At 35.7% G+C, this 21,641-nt stretch overlaps 1 protein-coding gene across 4 annotated transcripts in view; it reads right to left on the reverse strand.

Moving 5' to 3' along the window:
- Positions 1-21,641, reverse strand: part of trps1 (trichorhinophalangeal syndrome I) — a 262,736-nt gene that overhangs the window by 166,780 nt on the left and 74,315 nt on the right. For all 4 annotated transcript variants that reach the window (XR_015516252.2, XM_087295078.2, XM_087295077.2 and 1 more), the window contains 3 exon segments: positions 20,551-20,805; positions 19,805-20,349; positions 9,239-10,311 (listed from right to left, as the gene is read on the reverse strand). Coding sequence is in view for 3 of the 4 variants with exons in the window: in XM_087295078.2 (XP_087151204.2) it covers positions 9,239-10,311; positions 19,805-20,349; positions 20,551-20,805 (1,873 nt within the window). In the remaining variant the exon portion in view is untranslated.

The following is a 21,641-nucleotide window of genomic DNA, read 5'->3' on the forward strand; positions in this document are numbered from 1 at the left end:
ACACAACAGCGATGTGGCCAAAACAGCTGAAGGTTTTCCCTTGCATTATGAATAATACTTCACGTCAACATGACAACCATCCTCGCATACACATATCTGCAAAACCTGCTGTATTAAGTATGCCAGGCCAGTATTTGGCACTGTCATCTTGTTAAAGAGCAGAGTTTCTGTATGCTGAACCAGACTGTTGTGCTTTAGGTAGGATGAGAAGTGTCTGAAATGCAGAACTGACTTAAAACAAAGTCTGAAAGCAGCACATCCGAAAATCCAATGCAGTACAGTCTGGCCTATTTCACCTCCCGCATGTAACAGGTTCCCCCTTTGCTGAATTGGAGGGCAGCCTGATATATGGAGTGTGTGTTGGATCTGGTGGGCACGAGGTGTGGGAGGCTACGGCATCAATATCAGGTTCACGTTCGCAGTGGGTGGGTTGCTGTTTGGAGACTAGAGGGCAGGATTCTGCTCATAAATCTACACTATAGCGAGGTGTTCTGGAGAGACGGACGCATGCTGGAAATATTATGTATCAGGGATTCGACAGACCACACAAACGTTCTCTCACATACACACATAGAGAGAGAGGTCAGTGAACGCTTCCACACAATGAAACCAGACACCATGACACAGATGTTCATACAATAACATGGAACAATGCAAATCTGAACACATGCACGCAGTAGCCGTTAGACTACACTCAAAAAGATGATTTTTGCTCGAAGTCGTTCTTCAAAATGAGCGGAAACACAATTCTTGAGGTGTTTTTAAGACAGCTTAACTTTTTTTTTGTTCAATCCGCTTAAATTTAAGTTAACTTAATCAATTTGTGATGGCAATGCAGTGGCGCAGTTGGTAGTGCTGTCGCCTTACAGCAAGAAGGTCGCTGGTTCGAGCCTCGGCTCAGTTGGCGTTTCTGTGTGAAGCTTCCACGTTCTCCCTACGTTCGTGTGGGTTACCTTCACAGTCCAAAGACATGCGGTACAGGGGCCTCATGTATTTACGCTGCGTACGCACAAAAACTTTGCGTAAGCCAGGTTTCACGCTCTGAATCGCTCTCGTTTGGATTTACTAACAATGAACTGAACGTGGGAATGTGCGCAGCTTCACGCCAACTTCATGGCTGGCGTACGCACATTACTTGTGCGTGTCTGTTTTATTTCTATTGGCGACTCCTAGAGGCAGTTGTGTTAAATTCCTCTCTACAAAGTGTCTTTGAGTCTTGCAATGGCAGCTGTATGAGACGGGTTCATCTAGCAGGTATATAAGGTTTCCATACCATACAGTTGACCAGCTAAACATTAAAGCACAATTTGCAGCGGTCGCCTGTTTTCCCAATGTAATGGGAGCGATTTACTGCACGCACATTGCTGAAGATGAATTTGCATACGTGAATCAGAAACATTTCCATTCAATAAATGTGCAAATAAAATATGATGCACATGACTTATTAATAATTCCTACTTGTCTTTCTCGTGATAAATAGTAGGCAAAATCTGATACGCAGCGGGGGAAAAAAGAAGAAAGAGTTCATCAGATGCTGGATTCGAACCGAGTTCATGCTCAAACGTGTCAAACATGTTACCATGCGTTTTACGAGCTGCGCCACTCACACTGTTATGGACACTGCAAAATTTTACATCTATAAATCACACTATTTCTTTTTTAATCCACTGAGTGCGATGTTCAGACACAACTGTGTTAACCGCGTCAGCTAAACTCTCCCACTCTATTTTTTTCTGTTGTTATTAATTCTGGAGGACAAACTTGGAAATAACACCACTTTCCTCCGGTCTACCTCCGAAAGCAGCACCTCCAATTCACATTCTGTTCAAAGTTTCTCTTCTTGCTTGCTTTTGCCTTTGCTTTTTTGTTGGGTTTTGCCAAAGTAGAGTCATTAGCATATTCATACAGGGGAGGAGGCAGGGAGGAGTTTTGCGCTCGTGCATGTTGCGCTCAGTTTCACGTTCATTATGATGTGCAAAGAGAATATGCATGGGATTCGGCGCACGCACTGTTTCATACATCTGAATTTTTTTACTTCCTCTAAATTGAGGGAACCCCAGCGCTAATCCGGGGAGAACATGCAAACTCCACACAGAAACACCCACTGATCCAGCCGGGACTCGAACCAGAGACATTCTTGCTGTGAGGCCACAGTGCTAACCACTAAGCCACTGTGCCACCAGTACTGATAGTGTAAAATGTAAATAAATTACAGTAAAAAAAGTACTGGAAAAAAAGTGTCATTCTGTCAATTAAAATGTGTTTAAGAGCATTTTACCACAATAAGACCTTATGGTAAAACTATTTTACTGTCAAATAAAATTGCGGTAGAGCCCTGCTATCAAAACTGCACAATATTCTCAAGCTGCCTGTGCTCCTGGTGAGCAAAAAAAAAGGGAGAAAAGTAGTCTAAAAACAAAATATGACACACACACACACACACACACACACACACACACACACACACACACACACACACACACACACACACACACTGTACAGTCTGAGCTGAGAAGCAGGAGCTCTCCAGGGAGGCCATACAGGTCTGATTTCTGCTCTCTCCGCGCTGGGCTCCAGACTGCGGGCTCTGAATACAAACAGCGCCTTATTCAGACGGGCCGCACGCACAGGCTGAAAACACTCGGCTCCACGTCCACCTGAAACAACCAGCCGCGGGCAGCTGGATCATGATGGACGTCACTCACGGCTCAAAACGCACAAAAACCTCCACACAGGCTCCCGAGGGCACAGGTGGGTGGATGAGGCCTTTAGATTCAGTGTTTTCCTGACACGAGCGCCAACTTGACAAACGATTCCTTCGCCAGGATCTTTGACAAGTCAGATTAGCTCGTTGATCATTTGACGATGCCTAAACCCTTGGAATTTAGTGAAAAAAGTTGGAAGAGTAGGAAAATCGTGTCTGTTGTATAACTGTGCGCGTACATGAACGTTAATTATGAACGGATTGGAAATCAATTCAGCCCGAAAAAAAAATTTATTAATCATTGAAGTAAATTAATTTTCATGTGTGCTTTCAAGGGCTTAGTCCCTTAATTAATCAGGGGTCACCACAGTGGAATGAACCGCCAACTTATGCAGCATATGCTTTATGCTGCAAATGCCCTTCCAGCTGCAACCCATCACTGGGAAACACCCACACACTCTCATTCACACACATACACTACAAACAAATTATCCTACCCAATTCACCTACAGCAGTGTTTCTCAACCACGTTCCTGGAGGACCACCAGCTCTGCACATTTCCCATGTCTCCTGATTCAGATCATCGGTTCATTAGCAAACACTGAAAGACCTGTAATGGGTGTGACTGACAAAGGAGACATCCAATACATGCAGTGCTGGTGGTCCTCCAGGAACGTGGTTTAGAAACACTACAGCATATGTCTTTGGACTGTGGTAGAAAAGAAAGGTTTTGTACTGAAACAAATAGTTTATTCATTAATTTTCCGTCAGTTTAATCCCTTATTTTTCAGGGGTCGCCACAGCGAAATGAATCACCAACTATTCCAGTGTATGTTTTAGGTTGTAGATGCCATTCCAGCTGCAACCCAGTACTGGGAAAAACCTATACACTCTCATATTCACACATGCAGTCATACACCAAATTAGTACTGCTAAATTGAGGAAAACCCACGCCAATGTGGGGAGAACATGCAAACTCCACATAAAAACACTAACTGATCCAGCCTGGATTCAGATCTTCAGCTCATTAGATACTGAATGACCTGTAATAGGTGTGACAAACAAAGGAGACATCCAATACATGCAGTGCTGGTGGTCCTTCAGAAACGTGGTTGAGAAACACAACAGCATATGTCTTTAGACTGTGGCAGAAACCGGAGCACCCAGGGGAAACCTAAACCAACACTGGGAGAACATGCAAACTTCACACAGAAACAGCAACTGAGCCAGCAAAGGCTCGACACAGCGACCTTATTAATGTGAGGTGACAGCGGCACCCACTGCGCCACCATGCCACCCCTGCGCTTTCATTCGTCTTGGTTAATTAATTCGAAGGGATTCCCAACTCTGCAACTACAAGTAATGCCAACTATGCGCTAGCTTAAAGTTGCGAACTTGTACACCAAGGTGAATACCCACACACATTGGATTAAAGGCTGATTTTAACTATGGTTGAGGTTATTAACTAAGGGCCGTTCACATATCCCATCTTTTTGAGTGCTCAATGCTTGCGTGCGCATATTGGCATCAACTCGCTCAAGCTTTCCAGGCGCACCTAATTGAAAGAATCAGGCGAGCGCACTACGAGACAAAAACTGACCGGTCAGCTTAATACTTTTATGGAATAAACACATTTCTACTCCAAAAAAAATGTAATTAAAAATATCAAACAATTTTGTAATATAGTTGATCAAAAGAGCCTTTCAGATGGAGGTTCAGTTTCAGTTAGCTTAAATTTACATTAGAGAAATACTATTTATTTATTAATTAATTTATTTATTTTTATATTTAATTTATTTATTTATTCAGTCATTCATTCGTTGTTCTGTCATTGTTTTGAGCGTAAAAATGATTACTTCTGTTTAAATGCCAAAAACTTTATTCACTTATTTTTTAAGTTCACAGAGAAATGGACCACTGTTTTTTATTATTATTATGTGCTATTATTATTTTAATTAATAACTGAGCAGTAATTTTACTAAACTATATGAGAATATGCAGAAAACATGAGAGAACGATATAGAAATATATTCAATATTAAATTATTATTCACTATTACATCTATTATGGCTGATTAGCACAATGATCATTTGACAACAGGTGAACCTGTGCAATCTATTGAAGAAAGTTGGAAAATTGTGTCTGTCTTGTAGTGTGTAACTTATATGTCATACTGTGTGTGTGCATGTAGAATTAATCATAAAGGGCTCAAAAAGCAATTCTTATTCTTATATATTGTGCATTAATGTATTAATGTATGAATTAAATATTGAAATGAATTGATTTTCAGGACCCACACACTTGCATTTCACTGTAGCAAATGCAGGAGACACCACTAAGAATAAGTCGAATACTCCATATAATTGATGGAAAACTACAGAAATACAATCATTATTGAACTTTTATTCACTATTACATCCATTATGACAGATTTTCTTATTGATCATTGATAATAATAATAATGCAAGTAGCAAATAATTGTAAACAGATTAGAAATCAATTCTTATTCAAAATGTGCATTCATGTTTTAATGTGTGAATTAAATATTGAAATAAATATTTTCATCACACTCACAAAGTTCACAGAAGCGAATGCAGTAGGAATCACTATATTATGAGAATATGTAGAAAACTGTACTTTTTTACTGTATACTGTACATTTACTGGATTATTTGGTGGTTCATTCAACTGATAATCAGAGACTAAGCATAAGCAAAACAAATGAATGAATGAACATTGCCATTTTAAAATTTGGATATTATTATTATTATTATTATTATTATTATTTTTATTGATAACAATATTATGATTACTGTTATTGTTATTATTATTATTATTATTATTATTATTATTATTATTATTGATAATAATATTATTATTACTGTTATTGTTATTATTATTATTATTATTATTATTATTATTATTATTATTATTATTGATAATAATATTATTATTACTGTTATTGTTATTATTATTATTATAATTATTATTATTATTATTATTGTTGTTGTTGTTGTTGTTGTTGTTGTTATTTTTATTAATATTAATATTATTATTATTATTATTATTATTATTGTTATTGCTAATAATAAAATTATTACTATTATTATTATTATTATTTTTATTATTAGTAGAAGTAGTAGTAGTATTTTTATTATTATTATTATTATTATTATTATAAGCTTTATTTTACCAGGAAAGACACATTGAGATTTAAAATCTCTTTTACAAGAGCGTCCTGGCCAAGATTAAGCAGTATACATTACAGTATAAATTCGTTTTAACAGCACTAAACATATAGGCATAACCATTCAGCTAAACTGGTACCAGAATCTTACGAATAATTAATTAAAATTGAACTGATATAGATTTTTTATCACAAGTTTAAATATTTTAAATTCATAAAGTATTAACCACATCTTTATTTTATATTTAAGTCCCTAAAAATAAAGCAGTTTTCGCTGTTGGCCTAGTGTGTAAAGAGTAAAACTGTTCAGAAGAAGTTCCAGCGCATAATATGCCACAATACGCTGTAATATCAAACACATGCTGCATTGAGGTGGTTTGGTGTATTTACACAACACTTATATTAGATTTAGCAAAGTGCCTTTCTGTTCTCTTTCTACCGCGCCAAACTCAAACGGACATATGGATTTCAGTGGTGCAGTAAACTCATTTTTATCAATAAATTCAAACCAGCACATGTAGACATGCCTGTAAACTCTGGCAGAAAATGGAGAGTAATTGAGATCTTATGTGAAGGTAAAGCAGAGCCATACTCATCCGAGCTGTACATACCACACAGCTGCTGAAAGAAAGAAAGAATATGGAGAGGTATAATAGTTTCCCGCACACACACACACACACACACACACACACACACACACTAATAAACAAACTAAAAAGTACACACCTGGCCTCAAGACAAGCTAAATCAAAAGCATTGAGGGACTGCTGTAGGAAAAGTTCCTCCCCTACGTTTAACATTTTCAGTTTATTCAGCTGCGCTGCTCGACTTTAAGTAAAGAGAGAGAAAAAAGAAAAAGAAAAACCTGTTACCTATCAGTATAAATGCAAAACCGCCAACACAGAAAGAAACGAATAAGAAGCTTGCTAAAATTAATCAAATGCTTTTACTGTCTGACGCTAGAAAAATATAATAAAGATATGTTTAGAGTATTAAACTGTCAACATATAAAATTTGTAACAAAATATTGGCCTATAATAATATTATATATATATATATATATATATATATATATATATATATATATGTACTATTAGGTGGCACGGTGGCTCAGTGGTTGGCACAGTCACCTCACAGCAAGAACGTTGCTGGTTTGAGTCCCAGCTGGGTCAGTTGGCATTTCTGTGTGGAGTTTGCATGTTCTCCCCGTGTTGGCGTGGGTTTCCTCCGGGTGCTCCGGTTTCTCTCGTCCAAACACATGCGATGTACGTGCATTGGATAAACTAAATTGTCCGTAGTGTATTCATGTAGTGTAAACACATGCTGGAATAGTCGGTGGTTCATTCTTCTGTGGCGACCCCTGATAAATAAGGGACTAAGCTGAAGCAAAATTAATTAATGAATGAATATATACTGTATTTACACAAAACTGCCAACACATGGGAAAAAATGTTTGCAATCACAAGCTTGCCTTGATGAATATTTCACTGACTGCTGTCTCTGTCCATGATCTTTCAAAAAACGAATTAAATGATATTAAAACATTTCAAATAAGGAGTTATAATTTTTAAAGGTCCAATGATGTTTATATTAATCATATAAATGAGAAAATATGATGAATTGCATTGCTAAACACAGATTTATATCATCAGCTTTAGTCTTATTTAGTCAAATTTGCTACTGCAACACTTAACAGCTAGTTTACATATGCTAATGACTTGAAGAGTTGTCAGTTTAAACTCCAGATAAATGTTTTACTGAGTGACAATAAGCATGTGGACAGATATCTAACTGTCATATATGAGTCTCGTTTTCAATAACTATCAGAAACACAACAAAGTTCAATGATGCTGGTAAATGTGGACATATGAGGAAGAAATCGCTGTACACATGAATCTGTACATTATATCTGTAAAGAGACAGCGATAAGAAAATACTAAAGCAATTCAACCAGGCCCAGAGCGCTGGAGGGGCAATATTTCAGGATACGGTGACGGGTGCATTCCCAAAAGAAACCCAAAACTAAAAACAAAAAATTTGAAGGAGTTCCATACTGATATAGAGCATAAATCTATAACTTATGTAACGGTACTATGCAACTGCAAATCTTTTACACAGTTAAACTGAAAATAAAGAAATGGAATGGATGGATGGATGGATGGATGGATGGATGGATGGGATTTGGATGAACAGATGGATTGGATTGCATGGGATGGATAGATGAATGGATAGGATTGAATGGGATGGATGGATGGATGGATGGATGGATGGATGGATGGAAGGGATTAGATTGGGATGGATGGATTGCATTGGATAGGATTGGAATGGATGGATGGATTGATTGAATTGGAATGAAATGGAATGGAATGAATTGGATAGATGGATGGATGGATGGATGGATGGATGGATGGATGGATGGATGGATGGGATCTGTATGAAGGGTGGATTAGATTGAAATGGATAGATTGGAATGGAATGGATTGGATAGATTGCATTGGAATGGATGGGGTGGATTGGGATGGATAGATAGATGGATTGGGATGGACGGATGGATGGATGGATGGATGGATGGATGGATGGATGGATTGATGAATGGATGGTCAGAATGATGGATGGATGGATGGATTGGATGGATGGACGGATGAATAGATGGAAGGGATTAGATTAGGATGGATGGATTGATTGGATGGGAATGGATGGGGTGGATTGCTATAGATGGATGGATGGATGGATGGATGGATGGATGGATGAATGGATGGATGGATGGATGGATGGATGGTCGGAATGATGGATGGATGGATGGATGGATGGATGGATGGATGGATGGATGAATAGATGGAAGGGGTTAGATTATGATGGATGGATGGATGGATGGTCAAAATGATGGATGGATGGATAGATGGTCAGAATGATGGATGGATGGATGGAAGGATGGTCAGAATGATGGATGGATGGATGGATGGATGAATAGATGGAAGGGGTTAGATTATGATGGATGGATGGATGGATGGATGGTCAAAATGATGGATGGATGGATGGATAGATGGTCAGAATGATGGATGGATGGATGGAAGGATGGTCAGAATGATGGATGGATGGATGGATGGATGGATGAATAGACGGAAGGGATTAGATTATGATGGATGGATGGATGGATGGATGGATGGATGGATGGATGGATGGATGGATGGATGGATGGATGGATGGATGGATAGATAGATAGATAGATAGATAGATAGATAGATAGAAAATATAGTAATGTGCATTGATAAGCACTTCAACTAAACCATGTTCAAGATGAATATACATTAAATCAGCCAATAGGGACAGTAATGTGCCTGTAGTTACCTGTAGTGACGAAAGATCTCCTCCTCCACTTCAGTACAGAAATGGCACTTGGTGCAGGCGTATTCTCCGGGATGGTCCTGTCCAGGCCCCGCCCCTCCATCCCCCGACCCCTCCTCCTCCGGCTTGACCTCCAGCAGGCTGTGCGAGGTGTGTGCGCTGTCATAGTGCAAGAGCAGCAGGTCAATATCAGTGGCGGTGAACGGGCACTGGTCGCACAGGTGAGTGACGGAGGCTCGAACCGCGGGCGGAGACGGAGCCGCGTTTCCTCCACCCGTCAGCAGAAGCAGAGCACAATGCGAACAGGAGCTTTTCCGGCAGGCGAAGGGATAGGAGATCTCGCCCAGGTGCTTCTCAGGTGTGCACAGCCCACGCGGGCAGAACGGGCAATGTTTAATGGTGCATTTATGAATGCTGTGAGCCCGCTGGTAGTGATGCAAAAGCGGAGCCACGATGATAACCTCCGGTCCGTGTGTCATGGAGTACCGGAAGTCACAAAACTGGCAGTTGTAACTGGTTACAACAGTTTCCTGTTCGCTTGTCTTCTCTTTCTTTCGTAAATGAGCATCTCCATCTCGCGTCTTCCGATCTCCAGGACTTCCCTCCCGGACGACACCGTGACCGTGTCGCTTCTCATAGTGCTCCAGGAGTTTTGATGCACCAGAGGCTTCACAACTAAAGCTGCAGTATTTGCACCAGTAATAGGCAGAAGGGCTGTCTCCTCCTACAGTGTGGCTTGGAGAATCAGACGATCTGATTGGCACAGAGTATCCAGCCACAGAGTCATCTTCAGATCTCACTGCCACCCGATCGGCCCACTTTCCGTGCTCATCCGCACCAATGCGAGGTACACAGTTCCTTTTGCGCTCACTCGAAGACTTCTCGTCCAGGTTTGAGTTGGACGCAGGTGGACTTTTCATCTTATTAGGATGTGTGGCCAGGAAATGCTGCTCCAGATCCACTGAAGAGCTCCCCATGTAGGTGAAGTTGCAGAACTTGCAGCGGAAGTACTTTGTGTTTCCTTGACAGTCTTGGGTTTTCCTCCCGATCCCGATGAAGGTGCCGGCGAGCGTTACCTGTGAGGAACGGATGACAAAAAAAAAGAGGGAAAATGAGATAAAGGGAAAGAACAATCATCGGCGAGTTACACAGAATTACAGAGAAATGGAAGTCTGATGTAATAAGGCAGACAACAGACTTTCAATAACACCTCCCAGTCTCTGAGACGAGGCGGCGGTTATCAGCACACAAAGGCAAATCACATTTTATGTTCTTATTACTTCTCAGAGCTGAGAATTGGAGAATCCTCCGGCGGGCAGACAGGAAACCTGTTGAGGAGTTGAGGAATAAAGCAAGCGTGCAATACAGGGTCTTTTCAGATTAGTAATATACTAGTGTCTACTTAGTTCTGAAACTATCAAAAATCCTAAAAGAGTGTGATTTAGAGAGTAATTTAATGTCATTTTCACTTTCAATTTCATATACAGTTAGCAGCATTTGAATTTAATCCAAAATATTTGTATAATTCATTTTTCTTCGGCTAAGACACTTATTTATCAGGGGTCACCACCAACATATACAGCATACAGTTGTCAGAATTATTAGCCCCCTTTGAATCTTTTATTCTTTTTAGTTTTTTTTTTTTTCCCAGATGATGTTTAACAGATTCAGGAAATTTTCACAGTATGTCTGATAATATTTTTTCTTCTGGAGAAACTCTTATTTGTTTTATTTCAGCTAGAATAAAAGCAGTTATAAATGTTTTAAACACTATTTTAGGGTCAAAAGTATTATCCCCTTTAAGCTATATAGTTTTTGATAGTCTATAGAACAAAACACCACTATACAATGACTTGCCTTATTACCCTAACTTGCCTAGTTAACCTAAAGTTAAGACTTTAAATGTCACTTTAAGCTGTATAGAAGTGTCTTGAAGAATATCTAGTCAAATATTATTTACTGTCATCATAGCAAATAAAAACTAAATCAGTTATTAGAGATGAGTTTTTAACACTATTATGTTTAGAAATGTGTTGAAAAAAAAATCTTCTCTCCGTTAAACAGAAATTAAGGGGAAAAAAAATAAACAGGGAGACTGTATATCGCCTAAACATAAAAACTAATGTCAGCAACTTTTTCGGCTTCTATCATCTCAATAAATCTCTAATGGAGGTGTCAGTGTCAGTTTGGTTAGGAAAAGAAAACTCTAAAGTCTCATAGTATTTAATCTAAAATGACTTTATTTACTATTTATGACTATATTTACTAGTATGATTATACAAAATGACTATTTATTTATTTATTTATTTATTTATTTATTTATTTATTTGTTTGTTTGGGACACATGTTTTCACATTCACATAATTCCAATTCTTAGTTATTCAATTGCTGAATTGCTATAATTATTTTAAATAGTGGGAAGCAAAATTGCCTCGCAGCAAGAAGGTCAATGTTTCGAGTCCTGGCTGGACCAGTGTGCATTTCTGTGTGGAGTTTGCATGCTCTCCTCGTGTTGGCGTGGGTTTCCTCCGGGTCCAAACACATGCGCTATTTACCTAATTCTTCCCTGACGAGCGGGCGCAGCCATCTGAATCTTTTTGGCTCGAGACTTCTGGTCTCATTTACTTCTATTCATTTTTAGACATTAAAAACTGCTATTTTCGCTGTTTGATGTTGCAAACTGATATTTGCTTATTATATTATTCACTTGGTCTGTGTAGTCATGCAAACATTTGCTTGTAGAGCAAGTAGTTTGACAGTTTTTGCCGTGTATTATTCCTAGTCATTTCTCCCATAGGCAACTGAATCGGAAGTTCTAAAACAATCACGAAAACAGGCGCACTTCCGCATTTTAGAATAAGGTCAATACAGAAATAAACTAACTAAATTGGCCGTAGTGTGTGTGTGTGTGTGTGTGTGTGTGTGTGTATGCGTGTGTGTGTGTGTGTGTGTGTGAATGTGTTTAGGTTTTTCCCAATACTGGGTTGCAGCTGGAAGGGCATCCACGGCATAACACAGATAAGTTGGTGATTCATTCCACTGTGGCGACCTCTGATGAATAAAGGGATTAAGCCGAAGGAAAATGAGTAAGATTTATAAATACATGAACTTTATCAGTCATGATTTTAGGTACCATTCTTACTTTCCGAATTATATAATTATTAATAAATTATAAACATTTTAATATTGTATGTTATTTTAAAATAACACGGGTTTTGTTTGATACAAATTTAGATTTTTAGGGCAACTTCGATGCAGTGTGTTGATCCACTTCAAATGTTGACTACTAAGTACAGTTGAAGTCAAAACTATTCGCCCTCCTGTGAATTATTATTATTTTTTTAATATTTACAAAATTATGTTTAATAAAGCAAGGATTTTTTCACAGTATTTCCTATAATATTTTTTCTTCTGGAGAAAGTCTTATTTGTCTTATTTCGGTGAGAATGAAAGCAGTTTTTAATTTTTAAAAGACAATTTTAAGCTCAATATTATTACCCCCTTAATCAATATTTGTTTTGGATTGTCTATTGAACAAACCACTGTTAAAAATTAACTTGCCTAATCACTTAATCCTGCCTAGATAACCAAAATAACCTAGTTAAGCCTTTAAATGTCACTTTAAGCTGAATACTAGTATCTTGAAGAATATCTAGTCAAATATTATGTGCTGTCATCATGACAAAAATAAAAGAAATCAGTTATTAGAGATGAGTTATTAAAACTATTATGTTTAGAAATGTGCTGAAAACATCTTATACAGGAGGGCTAATAATTCATATTAAAACCCCAGACATGCAGATCTCCAGCTAAAGATGATGCACTAGATGTCTGGCCTATAAGCGAGCATATGGAATATTTAGCTGGCAGAAGAGTGTGTGAGTGGGAGGTCTCCAGCTTTATTCGCACTGTGGGGAATTCAACGTCATGCTCCAGACAAAACACTCAAGGAATGTCACAGCGCAGACTGAGCTTTTCCCTTGAGCAGGCCCAGGGCTGTATGTTCAAGCAATGATTAAATAAACACCCACTGCTTAGCGTAATATGTGCTTGACTGTAATTCTACACATGGATATTACAGATACAAAGTGGACTAATTTGAAGTCTCAGCTGGTGGCTCTGTATCAGCAGGCGGAGGAATTACATTTATGTTGAGTGCACTTACATTACAGACCGCAAAAGGCACTTGCTTACAGATAGCTTCTTTTGTTGTAAAAAAAACAAACAAACAAGAAAATTATAAACAAAAACACACATTACAATTACTGTAATGTTTTAATGCAACAACAACAACAATAATATTAATAATAATAATAATAATAATAATTAGTTTGCAGTATTTATTTTTTAGTTGTTATTATTATTACTATTATCATCATCATCACTATTATTTTTAAATATTATAATTATACTAATAATATTAACAATAAAATACAATATAATAATAATATAATATAATAATAATAATAATAATGAACCAATTAGTTTGCAATACTTATGCAACACATATACTTTTTTATAATTAAATTTTTTAAATTGTATTATTATTATTATTATTATTATTATCATCATCATCATCATACATTTAATAACATGATAATAATAACACATAACAACAAATTATAATAAACAAACAAATGTTTTTAAATAATTAATCATACATTTTTTTATTTCTTTTATTTAAATTTTGTGTGTGTGTGTTATTAAATGAATGATGATGATGATGATGATTATCATAATAATAACATTTGAAAAATAAAAATATAAGAAAAATATATGTATTTTGTAAGTGTTATTATATTTTATTATAATTATTATAATTATTATATTTATTATTATTATTATTATTATTATTATTATATTTATTATTATTATTATTATTATATGTTGTCATTATTTTTATTATTAACAAAAACAGTTTGCAATACTTATTTTTTATCTATCTATCTATCTATCTATCTATCTATCTATCTATCTATCTATCTATCTATCTATCTATCTATCTATCTATCTTGTGTGGAATGTGATTCAATAATAAAAAAAATACCATAACTAAATATAATACAATACATTACAATTTTAAACTGTTTTAAAAAAGTATTAGATTTATTACCCATATTATAATATGATATATACAGTTGAAGTTAGAATTATTAGCCCCCTTTGATTCTATTTTAAAATATTTCCCAAATGATGTTCAACAGAGCAAGGAAATGTTCACAGTATGTCTGATAATATTTTTTCTTCTGGAGAAAGTTTTATTTGTTTTATTTTGGCTAGAATAAAAGCAGTAATTAATTTTTTTTAAACATCATTTTAAGCTCAAAATTCTTAGCCCCTTTAAGCTATGTTTTCCCCGATAGTCTACAGAACAAACCATCATTATACAATAACTTGCCTAATTACCCTAACCTGCCTAGTTAACTTATAGAAAGTATAGAAGTGTCTTGAAAAATATCTAGTCAAATATTATTTACTGTCATCACGACAAAGATGAGTTATTAAAACTATTACATGTTGAAAAATATCTTATCTGCGTTAAACAGAAATTGGGGAAAAATATAAACAGGGGGGCTAATAACTTTTTTATTCTTTTATAAAGTTACATCAATGACAAATAATCAAATAAGGCTGATAAATGAAGCAGAACGAATCCCTGCACTGAATAAACCTACATTTCCCAGAAAGTGAACTTAAATATGCCGCCAAAGCTGTACACATGACATTTCTGAAGAGAGGAGTGAAGCCGTGCTGAAAGTTGGGCAGAAAAATGACTAAGACATCTGTTCATTACCCATCGTTTAAAATAAATGGACTCCTATGTTTTCACTGGCTCCCCTCTGCAGCTTCCCTACGCTCTTTTTCCCCCACTTTTTTCATTGGAAAAATGAGAAATCGCACTCGTCGATATTACTGCATGGAAAATTCCACCAGGAACAAATTCTGAATAGACTCATTATTCAAACTTTTTTTTTTCTTTCCTAAGAATTTATAATGTAATACAACAATTTTAGACAGGCTGATGCTGAATTGAAAAAGATTGTGAGCACTTTTTAGAAGAAAAAGAAAACTCAAGACAAAGACCGCAAAAGACATTTTCCTAAAGTTTTTCTTTTTTTTTTTTTTTTTAGAAACTGCATACAAATATTACAATTAGTGTTATATTATTTAAATGTAAAAACAATAATAATAATTGTTATTATTATTATAAGAAACAAAAATCATTTGCAGTCCTTTTTTTAATTGCTTTGTGGCATCTTTAGAGATATTGGAGTTGGTGAATGACCTTGTTTAAGTCATAAAATGTCAACATAAATATTAATGTTTACTTTTGATTATGATTATTATTATTATTGTTGTTGTTGTTATTATTATCATTGTTAATATTCATTAAATATTAGAAATACTCATTTATTTATTTATTATTTATTAATTTGTTTGTTTATTTATTTTGTTTCAAAATTGTGTGCCATCTTTATGAAATTTAAAGTTGTGTCAATCACCCTGTTAAAGTCATTAAATGTATACTTATTATTATTAATAATATTATGAATAATTATAATGATGATAATAATAATAATAATAATAATAATAATAATAATAATAAAATGTTTGCAATATTTATTTGTTTATTTATTTGTTTGTGTTTGTGTCAATGACTTTGTAGAAGTAATTAAATATATTGACATAAATATTAATGTATAATAATAATAAATGTTATTATTATTATTAATATTATTGTATTGTTGTTGTTGCTATTGTTAATATTAATAATAAAAAAATAATAATGATGATGATGATGATGATGATGATGATAAAATATTTGAAATTTATTTATTATTTTTTATATTTTATTTATTTATTTTTTTAAATTCAAAGACTTTGTTGAAGGCATTAAATGTCTCAACATAAATATTAATGTATCATATTTATTATTATTATTATTATTATTATTATTATTATTATTATTGTTGTTGTTGTTCTTCTTAATAATAATAATAATGATGATGATGAAGATGATGATGATAATAATAATAATAATAATAATAATATGCATCTATCTATTTATTTGTTAATTTATTTATTTATTTGCTTATTTATTTTGTATGGCATCTTTATGAAAATTTGTTTTGTTTTGTGAAAAGTTTTGTGTCAAAGTCATTAAATGTCTCAACATAATAATTAATGTATACTTTATAATAATAATAATAATAATGAAATATTTTTCAAATTTTGTGTGGCATCTTTATAGATATTGGAATTGTGCGTCAATATCCTTGTTGAAGTCATTAAATATCTCAACATCACACTCGTCGATATTACTGCGTAGAAAATTCCACTGAGAACAAATTCTGAATAGACTCATTCTTCATATATATACTGTATTACTGCAATTTGTAGACAGGCTGATGTTGAATTGAAATCGATTGTAAGAAAACTCATGTACTGTTAGCTGAGTGTTTGCTTGATCGAGTACATGCACATGTGCAATTACCGCTCCATCTAAACATGATACACTGGGGCCAGTGCTAAGCCAAATCAGCCAAAAGTCACAGAACAAAGCCAGATGCAATGTGCCAACATGATCCGTCTAATCTCCTTCACATTCTCCTGTTTGTTTGTTTCTGTAAATCAGAAATCACCAAGGTGAAATGACAAATGATGCATTCATTTAGATTTCAATGGAGCAGCTTGATTGCTTATTCACGGAGTTATTTTAAAAGCGCACGCATGAACAAATATGAAGGCCAGTCAAAATTTCGAAATTAATTCAGCCAATGTTCATCAGTGTGTAAGTTTGAGCGCGTGCATGACTTTGCATGCATCATGTAGTGTTACCGTCTGTCTAGTGGTTTTACTTCTGTAATATAAATGTGAAGTTTTGCAGTTGCATGAGCATGCATCATTTTAAAGTCTTAATGACCCATGGGTCTGACTTAATTCTGCCTATGTAGGAAGCAAGGCGGCTCCTAAGGTTTAGAGCAACAGAAAGCCCTCATAAATCACTGACTCGGAATGCGCTAAATAGGGAGCAACTCCATGCATCATAAAACTGCATTTCACAGGTGGCAGACGGCCTGATTTGATTACAATACAGGAGATGAGAGGTATGATATGAAACTCCAATATGCATACACATATGTGTTTATTTTTAGGTTAAAAGAGTAAAATAGTAACTTGATTTTACATTAAATGTATTTTGATATTAAAATTATTTGAAATTCAATATAAAGTTTATATATTACAATAATACATCTAAAAATACTAACATTTTTTGTGATTCAAAACTGTAATTTCTGTTACATGATCATGCAGAAAGTTTCATTTAATTTTTTTTTCCTTTTACATAAATAATATAATAATAAGATGATAATACGCTGATATAATATAGCATAAGTAATATGCTGGTTTGCGGTTCAAGACACTTTTCCTATTACTACATTTATTATATTAAACTTTCAAGTTTTAAAAAAATATTAATATCAGTATTATATTAATATTTTTATAATTTATTTTAATTAATATATTATTATTATTATTATTATTAATGATTTATGTTTAAACTAATCAGCTCATCATCTCTAAAAATTAATAATAATTAAACTAATCAGCTCATCAATCATAAAATTATATTTAGAAACGTAGAGCTTATCTAACAACATATCTTAACAATAGCGGTCCAAAAACTAGTACACCCAATTCATATGTTATGAAAAAATATTAAATACAAATATAGAAAATGAGGAAAAATCAAGAAGCATAAAATGAAATTTAAATAGTTGAAATTTTGTAAATTGTAAGTTATTTAGCAATATTTTGCTTGAATTTAATTGTATTATGTTTTAATTTCTTAATATATTTGATTAAGAAATATGACTAAAATATTATTTGAATAAATATATCTGTTTAATAAATCTGTTTTGTTTAAATGCACCAAAATACACTGCCTATATTCACTAAGAAATTAATAAAAATATTAATTTTCAAATGGGGGGTATTCAATTATGTTGAGCACTCCTATAGGTGGGTATAGATTTATTTATTTTTTTTATCTAGATTAATCTCACTGTAATCTTGGAATTAATCTAGATTAAAATGGCTCATTTAAATTCTGCCAAAGGCATTCATAATATGTGTGCTACCCAAATAATGGCTAAAAGTAAGTCTTTGAGAACGGGTTTCTCAAGCCAGGTGGCGCATTAGACCAGGGGCTCATCTCCTGTTTCCAAAATGCATCACAAACTGCTTGAGGAACTGTCCTACTATGATAATTGGAGATGAAAATTGATGATGTTCAATAAGACGTACTTGTGTTTACTCACTGTTTATTCAGTTAAACATGAATGTTGAACTGTAGACCTACATGAGTTTGTAAAAGCGATTTTTGATGACCTTAATCCGACTAAAGTCATAACTTACTTAAACAGAAATGGATTTAAGACGTGTGGAGTATGCAGATATTAGAGGCATTATTGAAGTAAACACATTGATCAAACTATTACCGTCATGTAGGACTTTTCACCATATTTTCTGACAAAGATCCACACACACGGCTGTCAGTAAAGGACCACACACACGCACGGACACACATTGCGAAATGCAGAAGTTTTTTTTTTTTCTATCTTTCTATCAGGCGTGTGTTATTAATTTACACAACACTCTCTCCAGTCCTTACTCATTATTTGCGTCCAATAGCCCAGTTTGTCACGGGGGCATGAATGAAATGTTCATAAGTGAAAGCGAAACTGCCGAACTGCAGTTAAAGTCACCCAAAACTACAAGAAACTCTTACATGAAGCACTTCACGTAAACACCTTAATTATATTGTTGTTTATTAAGGCAAATAACTAGACTACAGATGTCCATGTTAGTGCAGTCAGTAGAATCTTCGAAGTAAGTGAAAGATCCAGAAGGGCATCCTGCTGATTTGATTCAGAAGGGCACTTTTTTTTGTCAGACGGTTCACTGGTTTGACTTTCATTCACCGTCATTCATTTTAAAAAGCACCCGGTCTAATTTATTTGTGTATGTTTTACTGGAACGCATAAACTCTACAGGTGCCTGATAGTCAGATGTGGAGCTAACATTAATCAGATTCACTCTAGTGAACTGCATCCATGTTAGCACGTCACGTTTGATGAGGTAATTTCACAGTAGGAATACGCACATACAGTGCAATTTAGCCAGGTTTATATCCTCGCTGAAATATCAAGGTGAAAGTCATCATAGCTAGTGTAGAATAGACCCAGCTCCCAACCCAATTTTGAGAATAGATTAACGGTGATGTTTGTTTTATCGCGCGATAAGAGTCTTGCGTTAATGCCGATAATGGCCGACCACTAATATAGTAAATATTAAATTAATAAAATCAATATTTTTGTATTGTTTATATTTAATTATGATCAATGTAAAATTACCACAGCTATAATATTATTTATTTCAGTAGTAGTATTGTTTTTATTACAGCACAGAATAAATAAGTGATGCATTTAAAATGTAAGTTATTAATTTAGTTAAAAATTTAGTTAAGATATTAATTTAGAAAAGCCTGATTTTTTTTGTAATTACCTGTACATCGTAGGTGCCGTTGAGCACTGAAGCTCTGGGTGACCCAGCCTCGACCACAGACCCGCTCTGCACCGGCTGCCCCAGGACACGCGCTGACTCTTTGGCCTGCGTCTGGGCTGTGAACTGCACCATATTGTGAAGCGCCAGAATCTTATTGTCCAGCTCTGCGTCCTGCCGCGTCCGGTTATGCAGGCCTAGGTGGTACTTACGAAAGTGTTTGATCAGATCCGTGGGGTCGTTGCCGTAATAACCGTATCCACAAATGTTGCACTTAAAGTCTTGCAGTTTGGGAGAGGAGGCTGGAGGCGCCCCGGTTTCACCTCCTAGAGGACTGTGGGCGTTTTCAGCTCCTCCGACGGGCCGCTGTGGGTGAAGCGTGACTGGAGGAACTTTAGAGATATCCAGGGTTTCGTCAACAGGACTGTCAGAGCTAAGCAATGATGGAGGGCTTCCTGTGACGTCCTTTTCTTCTCCGTTACTGGTGCAGCTTTGTACGATGACACCGCTGGCCCGGGTGGAGATTTTAGGACAGTCTTCTTCACCTTCTGCACTCAAAAAAAAAAAAAAAAGTATGTTTGCTCTTCGTTCAAACTACATATTTAAAATGAGCAGAAACAACATAATTATTCAGCTTTTTTTGGATAACTTGATTGTTTTATGTTCAATGCACTTAAATTAGTTAAACTAGTAAGTCAACTTAATTTCTTCATGTTCTCTTAACACAAATCAATTGTGTTCTCTCTCACCAGGATCAGAGTTGGTTGGCGAGGCCAGCGGTTCGGTGTCGGTGCCCTCTCGGCTGGAGTTTTGGCTGGAGTAATGAAGGTCAGGTTTGTTAGGGCCAGGGGACGCCGGCTCCTCCTGGTCTTCACGGTCGGCATCTGAGTTTTGGCTCCCCGTGGTGGCGCTCTCTGGATCCGTGGCTCCGGCCAGCACCGCCTCAGCCTCCTCTTCTTCACCGCCGACACTTCTCAAAGGGGGGTTCTTTTTCCGCACCATATCTGGAGGACAACAGAAGAGAAGAACTGTGTTAGACACTAGAGAGAAGAATTTGATGGTCTTATAACATTGGATGAAAATATCTTGGTTTCACTGTATTGAATATATATATATATATAAAGGGTGTCACGATCCTCCAAATCCTCGATTCGATTACATTTTGGATTCTAAAGTCACGATTCGATTCGATTTTCGATTATAAATAATTAATTAATTAATGACCAATTAATTATTAGTAGCCTACCGTTTAAACTACCTGACTTGCATGGTCTTTGTTTTACCCATAAACAAATCATACAGTAAATGAATTAAGGCAAGATACACACATAATTACCACCAGTCAATCACTTTTTTCTGCGGGACTCGTGAATAGGCAGTGATCTGTGTCGTTATAATGGCGTCGGTAAAAAAGACGCACAACCAACAGGAACCAGCCAACAGTATCTGAGGTGTTCGCTAAAATGACTAAGTACAAGTGAGTGAAAGATTGAAGCAGTCCTCTGACTGCCTGGACCTGCTGTCTCTAGCGCAAGGCTGTGTGTGCGTCTGTGTCTGTGTGGTCACGTGATGTACATTTTCAGAGGTAATGAGGAAGGAGGGCTGCTCAGAAATGCTACACGCCACTGTGGATGTCAAATCGTTGTCGTTTTAAAATGCCATTTAAAAACAAAGACAGTGTAAACAGGGCCTGAGTGTGTACTTTTCGCGAGCGGATTTGCAAAGGGGGCGGGCGGAGGATCGCGATGCCGGTGTTGTCTATCAGACAAACCGTACGTAATACGTACATAGCAGAGTTTGCAAAACTGTGTTTTTTTTTGTCGACAACACGAACGTTGTC

This window comes from Danio rerio, chromosome 19 (genome assembly GCF_052040795.2).
Source record: "Danio rerio strain M-AB ecotype USA chromosome 19, GRCz13ab, whole genome shotgun sequence".
Taxonomy (NCBI): Eukaryota; Metazoa; Chordata; class Actinopteri; order Cypriniformes; family Danionidae; genus Danio; species Danio rerio.